Source organism: Channa argus, chromosome 3, assembly GCF_033026475.1.
Source record: "Channa argus isolate prfri chromosome 3, Channa argus male v1.0, whole genome shotgun sequence".
Classification (NCBI taxonomy): domain Eukaryota; kingdom Metazoa; phylum Chordata; class Actinopteri; order Anabantiformes; family Channidae; genus Channa; species Channa argus.
In genome coordinates this window covers 6,566,065-6,577,146 of record NC_090199.1, presented here as the reverse complement: position 1 = coordinate 6,577,146, position 11,082 = coordinate 6,566,065, and the positions used below count along the sequence as shown (strand labels likewise).

Genomic DNA, 11,082 nt, shown 5'->3' with positions numbered 1-11,082 from the left:
TGTCCACATATTTAGATTGATGCAAATAGATAAAATGAATAACTAAATGTATTTAGTTATTTAAAGGGTTTTAGTTTTTAAATTTAGTATTTAAAGGGTTTCAGAACATGTTTTGGTTGTGATTTCATTGCAACTGGATTTTTCTTTTTTTCCTGCAATGAACTTGGGTAAAATCCCATCATAGTTCTATACAGCATCTGCAGCCAATGTGAATTTTATTAAATGGTTGAATAAATGGTTATATAGCGTTTTGACTGACTTTTTTTAAATTACCACCCCACTCTACATTTCCTATGCTGGAACCATGCGGAAGGAAATCGTAAATAACAAAGGCAATTACACCTTTTCAAAAAAATAAAGGTGTAAATTGCATTTGTTATTCACAATTTCCTCCCACGATTACAGCATAGGAAATGCAGAGTGGGTCAAAAGGCACATTTATGATAAAACTGACAGTCCTTTAATGGTTCACTAGAAAACTCAGTGATCTCCATAATTTTTTAGCATTTATAATGATGCATGCTAAACACAGCCAAACCTGTTGTGCTGTGACTTCTTACTAAATTATAAATCTCTTTTGGCAGCAATCACAACTTATGTTTGTGAAGACTAACCACTCTGGGCCTGAGCACAGCTGGAAAACCCCGGTCTGAAGCAAATGTTCCGGATGACACACACACACACTCACACACACACACTATTGCTCTGAAAATGTGCACGGTAGTGAAGTGGGTGGCTGAAAACATCAAACAGTCAGAGGCCTGGAGTTCGAGTGTGTGGAAACAAGTGGTTCAGTCCTGGAGTGACTGAGCCAAAACGAGCCATTATTGACTCATCACTCACCCCGTTTTAATATTGCAATTAATTATACAGTTTAAAAGACTTGCAAGTGATTATATGGAATATGATTTATTTAAATACATTATAACAGATTTGTCGCTATACACATACACATATAACAACGTCTGGGTTTGACAGAAGTTAACATTGTAGATCAGTGTCAGTTTTCCAGCTGTAAAACAATAACATATCCTCACATTTATATTTTACTGGAAGATAGTGTTTTATCTAGTTTTTTTAAAACTCTCATGTTAGAATTGATTCTCTAATACCCATTGCTTCTAATCCACTTATCCATGTAGCTGTCTTCACTAATCTTTAAAACGGAAAGTTTGGCCATTATATTTTGGAGTCATTGACTCATCAGCAGTGTTGCTTAAAACTAAGTCAGCAGGGAGGAGAGTATCAGCAGGTGGTTCTCAGCCCAGGACCTGTCTGTGGTGACGCATTCGTAGGTGTCTGGGTGAACCTGGCATCTACATGGCCCGTTTCCAAAACCACAGCTTCACCAAAGTGTGACTATGTCAACACAAATATTAGTCTGCCTCTCTTGTCTACACAGGAAGAGACAGCATGGGAGCCCAGTCAGTGGATTCCTCTTCTTCCTTTCTTGTTCTTACCTGTAAAGGTGAGAAATGGCAGTTAAAACAAGACATACGCGAATGTAGCTAAAGTGGAATAAAGTGTTTACTACAACTGCACTGGAGATAAAGACTCTGTCTGACGTTTAGGTTTAACCCTTGGGGCCCCTTAAAAATGCAGTTAGACTTTTTACCCTTAGGTCCCGAAATGGTCCCTCTCATAAAAGTGAAATTAAAAGGTTATATAAAAATATGTTCCTTCACTTACACCACATCAAATCTTTACAAAAACTTCAGACCTAACCATATATATAAAGCTTTTAATATATTTTTGGGTTTATGCCCTTTTTGTCATAAGAACCCCTGATTTTTTCCAATGTAAGAAATAAACCACTGGTCACTGTGAGTTGCATTTTACATCCATGTGCTCCACATTTGGTGCACTGGGAACTATGCTGTGGGAACAAGAAACACTGCCTCGGCTTTCTGGAGGTCCCTAGCTGTGTGGCTTCTCCTCCTCTTCCCGACCATGGATCTGGACCTGGACCTGGCCTTAAGGACCATGCTGGCTGCACATGGTCCTGTGAGCAAAGGGCTCTTCTTTGACAAGGCTGGGGGCAATGAGAGCCCTGCCAACCTGCTCCAACGAGAGATGCGGCCTGAAGCCCTTGCCGCTGTTCTAGCTGGGGTCCACAGAACTGAACAGGACAATGCCATTATACGTCTACCAGGTGGTAGAGCAGGAACATGGGCCACCTGCATGTCTCCCGACAGCAGGAGTAGGTGCCACAACCTGCAAAGGAAAAAGTATTTCCCCATTTCTTCATCTCCATGTTTAACTGTCATACTCCATTGCCTCTTCCTCTTCTGGTAACATCCTCCTCACTCTCGGCAGAGGACTGCAAGGCTGCAGCAAGAACCTCCTCTGGTTTAAGGCTTCTGACCAGCCGGACAAGGATGCAAACTATTCTTGTAGCATGTTTATGTAGGTGCTAGTTTAAGTTTACCACACATCCAATAGGAGGGAATCAAGAAAAGTCCAGCCAAATTGGCCCTTGATTATTCCAATTTCACACACACAAAAAATATATTCTTAACCACATTCACACTAGTCTTTTATATAAATCCCAACACAACACCATTTGCGTGGTGTTCAGCTTTTTACTGTCAAGCATTTTGCAAGGTACGAGAACATGGCCTCCATTTAGACTTTGATAAAGTGATGTGATTAAACTCTGCTGCCCCTGGTGGTTTGAGGGGGTGGGGGGGGGGGCTGTTTTCCCTGTATTTTGAAGGTAGAGGCTTACATTAGAAAAGCATTCTAATATGTCAGGGAAACAGTTTATCAAAAACAATGTGGTTATAATGGGAGTCAATGGGAGCAAGTCAGTCCCAAGTGATATATATGCAAATCACTTATTCTATACAGCTTACAATAAAGGGGATCATTTAATCTTTTAAATAATAATAAAAATATATCCTGGCCAACTTTCAAACAACTAGCCTTGAAACTGACAGATCTATTGAGAATCCAAAAAATACAAATAGCACAATGGGGACAAAACGTGCACATTCTGCTATTTTGGTGCCTTGAGGGTTAAATAAAAGACAATTCAACTGAAGTCTGGATCTCTGTCGGAAAAAGTGTGATGTTTGAAGCTCTCACCTGTAGCTTCAGTGTCAGCTGAACATTTTCTTTAGCTTAGAGAAGAAGCCTCCCTCTTCTTTCTGCTGCTGCTGCTTTTCCTTTCCGTCCTCCGAGCTGTTTGGCTTTGCACCGGGCTCTGAGGTGCTGCTGCCCTCTCCTGGACACAGAGACACAGTGGATCAGGTGAGGTCACAGCCACTGACTGTATGTGTCTTTTTACATGCTGAAGTGGAGCGATTGTGTAGAATGAATGATGGGTGTTTAACTAGCCCCAACCTGCAGAATGAGAAAGTCCATTGACAGTCCCCTGAACGTCCGTCTCCTGCTCAGCAAAACTCAGTAACAGAGAGCGCTGCCTACGAGTCAGTTTTCTGCAGGAAGATCAGAAGCATAATTGAATACAAAACTCAAGAGACATTTTAATGATACAACATTATGTACAACTATGTTTTACTAAAGCATTTATCTGAACATGTACTGAGAATGTGTGTGTGTGTGTGTGTGTGGGTCTCTCTCACTTGGGCACTTTGATCTTTATGTGAACATAGTGATCTCCGTAGCTGTGGCTGTTCATCTTCCGAATGCCTTTGCCCTGCAGGCTGATCACCTGATCAACTTGGCAACCAGAAGGAATCTGCAAACGCAGATGATAAACTTTCCAAAAAAAGCACAGGCCTGTTCCACCAAAAACATGTGCGAGGAAATGTGTGTAAGAGACATTAAATGCTAAACTTTAGAGGGATACTGGTTTTCAGCTGTAAAACTAAACGCAACACACGTGTGAGACGAGGGCGTCAAAACCATAACATACCGAGCACTATAATAAGCGAGGAACTTCAGGGGAGACACTGTGTAGGATCTGGTGAGTGCAGCACTGCTTCTTACCACTATAGTGATGGGTCCGTACAGGCCCTGTGTTGTGGCTGTGCCTCCGAGAGTGGCCTGAGCTATCGAGATAAACACGTCTGAGTGGATGTCTACTCCACTCCGCCTGAACACTGGGCTCCTCTGGACCTATACAGATAAATTTCCAGTGGCACTCAACAAAAAACATTTACCACCAAATTCCAATAAGACTCTTGAAATGCTCTGAAATTTCAAACAAAGCTCACCCTGAATGTAATGAGAATTTCTCCTTTCTTCACGGACATACGCACAGTTTGACCATCTTCCACTCCTGTAAGAAGATGAACAAACAAAACGTTTCGTCAACAGCAAAGTGTATTCAGACGTTTTGGCACAAGATTAAATTATCTGTGATATTCAGAGATGAGAAACCTTGTTGTCTGTGAACATGTTTCTACTAAGGAAAACCCTGGATGAAAACCCACCAGCGGGTACAGGCACGGTGACCGTCTGCCTCTTCTTGGTCTGTCTCGAACCGCGGCAAAGAGCGCAGGGTGTGTTTATGATGGATCCCGTCCCACCGCAGCGTCGACAGGTGGTGCGCATCATGAAAGGACCCATGTTGACCGCCTCCTGTAAATGGAAACATAGCAAAAATACTGTCCAGCGGCTGATTGAATCCAGCTAAGGGAAACGTGACAAGCTGAAGAACTCAAATCTTACGAGACCACTGTTCATTCTAATGACCCCCGCTGGCACATCTTGCTCTGAAACTAACCATGCCAGTGCCATTGCAGTACTGACACTGTGACACCTTGGTGCCTGGCTCATTGCCCTTTCCATCACACCTCGGGCAGTCGTCTTCAATATTTATGCTCAGCTCCTTGTTCGCGCCCTTCGCTGCCTCAGAAAAGGTAAGCTCCATCACAAACTATGGAAAGACAGCAGAGATGAATATACTGCATTCCAACGTCACCTCAATGACTTATGTTTAATGGATGTACAACATGTTTAAATTCTTCACACAAAGTAGCCAGCATGTTAAAAGTTCTGACCTCAGGCCTTTGTTCAAACATGCTATTTATGTCTCCAAAGCCCATTCCGCCAGTGAACTTTCCAAAGATCTTCCTGAAGAACTCCTCTGGGTCGATACTGGTCCCTCCAGCTCTGTAATACTGCTGCTGACCTGCCCCAGCTTGACTGGGGTCGAAGCCTGCAACTCCGTAAGTGTCATACTGCTTCCTCTTCACCGCATCACTAAGTGTCTAAAACAAAAATTACAAATTTTGCCATGTGAATACCACAATTTGAGAGATGCCATTTCTGTTCTACTTAACTCTTAAGGTTATTTTTACGTGATGTATGTAATAAGTGCTGCACCTCATAGGCTTCAGCCAGTTTGGCAAACTTTGCTTTGGCTTCTGGGTCATCTTGGTTGGTATCTGGGTGGTACTTCATTGCCAACTGGTGAAATGATTAAACACAAATTAGTTCAGACGAAGAAAAAGGTAGCATCAGATTACTTTAACTATAAATTTTCTAACCCCTTAGGTACTAACAAACAAACAAACAAACAAACAGGATCATTAGGCCCATGCACAAAATAATAGGGCCCCGTGACCCTGTTCTTTTATTTTAATTATACACCAACAGCTCTTTTTAGTTATTTTCCATAGTAACAGAGTAGTAAAATAATTAAATGTTGGCATGTTGGTTTCATTAAGAAGTGTTACCTGGTAGTAAGCCTTTTTGATGTCCTTCTGTGAAGCGGTGCGGGAGACACCCAAGACTTCATAGAAGTCCTCAGTGTTTGCCAATCTGCTGCTGGTGTGGAAAGAGTGGCAGGTAGTGTCATGTGGGCAGCTTAACCCTGCAGATACAACAATGACAAGAAGAACTTCTTTTCATCCAATCAATGCAATAATTTTATAATAGTCTTTGCGATGACCCTCACACGCAAGCACTCACTCAAGAAACACTTTTCTGTGCACAACCCCAAGAATAAGACTGTCCAAGCAGGTATCAAAAGTAATAGCACTCATTGTGAAGAATTGGCACGTTTAGTGAAACACATTTCATATATAACTTTACAGAAATAAGGCATCAAAGTTTATGTGCACATTATATTGTCTTGTGAACAAAAACCCAATATGGATCCAGTAAACAGTGGAATCAAAAATATACTAATTTGCCAATAAAATCCAACCATCTCACAAAATTTTGTGCCAGTACTTTAAAATTGTAGTTAAGCACAGTACGTGATTATAGTACTTAGTTACTTTACAAAAATAAAGTACATGTAAAGCTTACTGTGGGCACTTGGCTGTCATATTAACAATACTCCATACTATAAGACAGGAAATTATGTTAAGTCCAGGTAGAGAAAAAAATCATCCCATGTACAGGTCGACAACATCTTGTTTAAGTTGCATTATCATTTAGTTAAACATTATAATTAATTTATAAATATTGAAGTATCATTGTCATTGTATCAACATCTGCACTGTGTGAAGTCAATGACTCAAAACCAATGAAGAAATCTATAATTCTAATTCTATATATCTATAATGCCATTTCAACAATATTTATTTCTGGGAGACTCTGGAATACAATAATAAAAAAATAAAAAAGTAAGCCAAATAAATTTTACATTAAGTTGACACTAATCCCTGCCGCTGTTTTCACTCGGTATGCAGGTTTTCCGCAGTGAAGGCCCGCCCTACTCTGCCTGTGATTGGCTGACAATCTCACCTTGACCAATCTCAGTCCTCAAGCCTGAACCGATGGCAACGCGTACTGGCCAATCAGAGACAGGTAGGATGTCCTTGTTGCCGAGAAGCGGTGTAAACAATGTCAGAAAAGAGTCACGGGTCGAAATGTAAACTCCGCCAAAATGAATAAAAACTCAATGATATGTCGGTTCCGGTTCCGGCTCCGGGTCAGGATGCTGCAAATGATCCAATCACACTGCGACATCTGTACACCACAAAACCTGAGCGTTTAAACAGACTTTCGGCGCTGACTTGATGTTGTAGGTCTGCTGACAGTACAAGCTATTTCAACGTCATGCTAGCTCTGAGCATCTCACCTGTCAGTCCTCTCAATGTCAAGACTTTTCCGTGTCTCCAGGAGCTCGGGCTGACCGCTATCCCAGCCCGATGTGTCTGCCACGCCGTCGCTGAACAAACGCCTGCGTGTCGCGCAGAGACATCGAGAAAACGAGCGACACAGTGTCCAGAAGAAGCTGATGCTGCTAGCCAGCGTGTAGTCAAGCGGACGCCGGAGGACGCCATTTTCACGTCACTATATTGATGGGCCCGACTGCTCGACACAGTACTGACCTTTTGAAGCGGAAGTGTTGCCCAAAGGTGTTTCGATCCCGGCTTCAACACGCCGCAAATCACGTGACCGCTGCGAGCGAGGCCTCGTTGCGTCACATGCGAGCGGGTCTTCTCCAAAACTGGAGAGGCAGGGAGTCACAAGTGGAGCAGATTAAAAGCAAGAGCTGCGGAAACCCAAACAAATGTCAAAGTGACTAACATACCCCATCTATAATATTAAAAAAAAACAAAGTTGCAGAACCGCCAGCATCAACATACTACCAACACAATTTTACTATTAAAAAATATTTGTTTCCACAGATTTGCCAAACAGTAAATTCTCCAAATAAAGTAGTCCAACTTATCACTAGTCCTCATTTCCATCTGTAACCGGAAAGGCTGGGAGCCAGACAAGATGTGTATTCAGCAGTACGTACAGTTTTATCTGGTCCATGGTTGGCATGAACCGCTTTACCCACTGGCCAAAGAGCTCTGGGTAGTTCCTTATCCACCATCCTTACTACAGTTCCCAGGAGCCGATTCTCTGACTTTTGCGACCATTTTTGATGTGATTGTAGGCGTGATAAGTAGTGCTTCACATAGGGATTCCAGAACTGTTCTGCAAGCGCTTGGCTCTTCCTGCAGTAGCAGGTCACCAGGTCAGATTCAGGATAAATGACCAGAGGCAGAGCAGAATCTGGCCATCCCATCAAGAGACAGTTTGGGGTTACTGGGTCCACAGCTACAACATCTGAAGACACATAGACTAGTGGTTTTGAATTTAGTATTCCTCCTATTTCAATCAGCACAGCACTCAACACTTCTTCTGTGGTGGTCTGTGCTCCAAGGGTGACTGAGTGCTTATTTTACTGATCTTATTTCTTGATTCCACACTCCCCCAAAATGTGGAGCACTTGAAACTGAACTTGCAAGTTTGGACACATTTCCTTGAAAAGCCTCTCTCAACTCTCGTCCCCTCCTTTGAAATTTGTCCCACTGTTTGACAGCAGCTCTAAAGATTTTCTTCTTCGTGAAACCAAGGGCCTGAGTGCCATCAGGAAAGAACCTGTGATCCTACATCGTTCCTCTGGTCTTTTTTAACTGTAAAGGGGCCGAAGCAGTCCATTCCACAAGAAAAGAAAGTTGGCTTAAACATTTGTATTGCATTGACTTGCCACGAGTAATGTCGTCTGCTGGGTTATTAACAGTCTATATAGTTCCATGTCATGGTGCTAGTGAGATCCTGGATTTCAGCAACTCTTTTTCCAACGAATACTTTAAATCTGCATGAATCAGACTGAATCCATTTCAGAACTGTCGTAGAGTCATTCCAAAGGACAACTTGTTCAATCTTTATCATCAATTCTGTCATCAGCACTTTAGCAAGTTGAGCTCCAACCAAGGCAGCACAAAGTTAAAGTCTCCACATCCCCACGCAACTGCTCTCTGTGTGAAGGTAGGTCACTGAATCATAGGCTTGTTCAGAGACATCGCAGAAAATATGAATTTAGGTTTTATTGTCTGGAGAGTGCATCTCCCCACTAACAGTTTCACGTCCACAGTCGTGTCACCACAACAAGCTTGTGGGTTAATTGCTAAGTGCTACGAACACGTTAGCTTAAATACACCCAAAGCTGGAAGTCTTAAAAAGCTGGATGTGCTGCACTTAATGCACCAACTACTTCAACCACGTGTATCTCAGGTTGTGTCATGAACAGTTCAGCACATTCACACTGACAAATACTGTGACTAAATAGATAACAAGATTTAACTTTGCATTTAAAAAAACAAAAAATGTGAGTAAAGGTTTAGCTTAGAGTCTAAGCTAAACTTGTTGAGCTGTCATTGTGGGAGACGCCACTAGCCGGTGGTGATGCAGCTCACTTCCCCTGTCTGAAGACTTTGTGCACGACCCAACATGTGGCAGACATGAAGCGGTTCAAAGATAAAATAACGGGACTTTTACTGGAGTTTGAGCAACGCTTTCAGATTTTTGGTGAACTGGAGAAAGACTTCAAAGTTTTTTGCTCGCCATTCACCGCGAAGCCCTCTGATCTGCCCGTCAGCATCCAACTTGAAGTAACAGACTTGCAGTGTGACTCGGATTTGAAGGGCAAATTTGCCGCAGCTGACTTGGACACATTTTAGCAGAATCTCTCGCCAGGTTACCCCAACTTGACAGCCCTCGCTGCAAAACTGTTGTGCATGTTTGGAACCACATGTCTTTGTGAGCAAGTTTTCTCTGTAATGAGCATAAATAAAACAAAGCTTCGCTCAAGGCTCACGGACAAGCACTTGAATCACATACTGAAGTTGGCTGCCACTCAGGATATGACGTCTGATATTGATGCGCTGGTGAAAACTAAAAGATGCCAGGTATCAGGAGTCAAATAAACTATGCAACCCACTTAAAGTGCTGCATGAGACACACTGATATAGTTCTGTGATCTGTTATATACTTCTGTGAATCACTGAGTCATTGTGTGTTTGTATGTTCTTTTTCTTTAGAATTTTCAAATAACCTTGAGGTGTTTCATGATTAATAGCAATGTTGTGCTTGTGCTATTTTGTACACACTGTCCTCAGGCTCCTGCTTTATCTTTTATGTTGATCGTATTAAAACAAAAAAACAATCTGAAGTTGTTGTTTTTAAGTTATGTATACCATGATTTCACCGGTCCGGTCTCTCCTTCTTAGGCCTAGTCTAAAAGAATTATAAACCACGTAAATAAATCTAACTTACAAAATAGGCTACTCAAACTGTGAGCCTTACCATAAGGAAAGTCACTGTGGGAAATACAAGTACATCTAATATTGCTGATATACTTATGATGGCTAGTGATTTTAGTAGAATGATCTCTAGAGAGAAATAATCTGTTGACCATTGATCCACAGCTACAATAATTTAGGTAGGGGTGACAGACAAAAGCAGAGGGGAAAGATCAAGACTATAGGACATTAGACATTTAACTCAATGGAAATCCAACAAAGAACCACGATGCTGCCAATGATGCAATCACACTGCAAACTACATCACTCCTACAGCAAGGCTAACAACAAACTGCAGCTCGATGTTACTCCAGCTTTTAGCTGACAGAAAACTCTGCAGTTGACATCTGTACACCACAACGCCTGAGCGTTTAAACAGACTTTTGGCGCTGACTAGATGTTGTAGGACTGCTGACAGTACAATCTATTTCAACGTCATGCTAGCTCTGAGCATCTCACCTGTCAGTCCTCTCAATGTCACGACTTTTCCGTGTCTCCAGGAGCTCGGGCTGACCGCTATCCCAGCCCGATGTGTCTGCCAAACCGTCGCTGAACAAACGCCTGCGTGTCTAGTGGAGACATCGAGAAAACGAGCGATGCGCTGTCCAGAAGAAGCTGATGCTGCTAGCCAGCGTGTAGTAAACCCGACAGCGGAGGACGCCATTTTCACGTCACTACCGGGGTCGGAGTTGTTCTGCGCATGTGCGGTTTTGTCTTCGCATTGGGTAACGTAGTTGTAAAGTAACTCACGTGCTTGGTCATTTTCTACTCTAACAGTAGAAAATTCGAAGTAGAAAAAGTTCGAAGTAAAAAAAAAAAATTGAAGTTAATTTAAAAATGAACAGCTCTGCACTTTCACAGAGACAAATACTGTGACTGATTAGATGTCATCAAACTATACAGACTAATGAGAATTATTATGTTGTATATAAAAAACAAGAAATATGAGCAAAGGTTTAGCTTAGACAGCTGCTCATGGATGTGTCATTGCTAATTTTAGTCACTGCAGTGGTGCAAAGTAAAGCAACTGAGGACAAGTATTTTTTTTATTTTTGTAAAATATGGGGTTTCACAGTTT

The 11,082-nt window shown here is 42.1% G+C and overlaps 1 protein-coding gene across 2 annotated transcripts; it reads right to left on the bottom strand.

Moving 5' to 3' along the window:
* Nucleotides 1-893: 893 nt before the first annotated feature.
* On the bottom strand, nucleotides 894-10,694 carry LOC137124268 (dnaJ homolog subfamily A member 3, mitochondrial-like). Of its 2 annotated transcripts, none has more exons than XM_067499085.1 (12): nucleotides 10,464-10,694; nucleotides 5,649-5,785; nucleotides 5,296-5,379; nucleotides 4,971-5,180; nucleotides 4,694-4,846; nucleotides 4,401-4,548; nucleotides 4,182-4,246; nucleotides 3,955-4,083; nucleotides 3,588-3,703; nucleotides 3,346-3,440; nucleotides 3,088-3,226; nucleotides 894-1,460 (listed from the first exon to the last, which is right to left on the bottom strand). In XM_067499085.1, exons 1-11 carry the CDS (start codon nucleotides 10,666-10,668, stop codon nucleotides 3,102-3,104), a joined length of 1,467 nt encoding a protein of 488 aa, XP_067355186.1. In that variant the 5' UTR covers nucleotides 10,669-10,694; the 3' UTR covers nucleotides 894-1,460; nucleotides 3,088-3,101. The 2 variants fall into 2 exon arrangements, with proteins under 2 accessions (XP_067355186.1, XP_067355185.1); XM_067499084.1 differs by lacking the exon at nucleotides 10,464-10,694 and adding an exon at nucleotides 7,004-7,239.
* Between the last annotated feature and the right edge of the window lie 388 nt (nucleotides 10,695-11,082).

What these genes read in the sequence shown, in the direction of transcription:
- LOC137124268 (XM_067499085.1), bottom strand. Translation starts at nt 10,668, where the DNA reads ATGGCGTCCTCCGCTGTCGGGTTTACTACACGCTGGCTAGCAGCATCA. An exon ending in AAATTCTCATTACATTCAGG is followed by an intron (nt 4,084 to 4,181) that starts GTGAGCTTTGTT and finishes TTATCTGTATAG; the next exon opens with GTCCAGAGGAGCCCAGTGTT. An exon ending in TGGACTTTCTCATTCTGCAG is followed by an intron (nt 3,227 to 3,345) that starts GTTGGGGCTAGT and finishes CTCTGTGTCCAG; the next exon opens with GAGAGGGCAGCAGCACCTCA.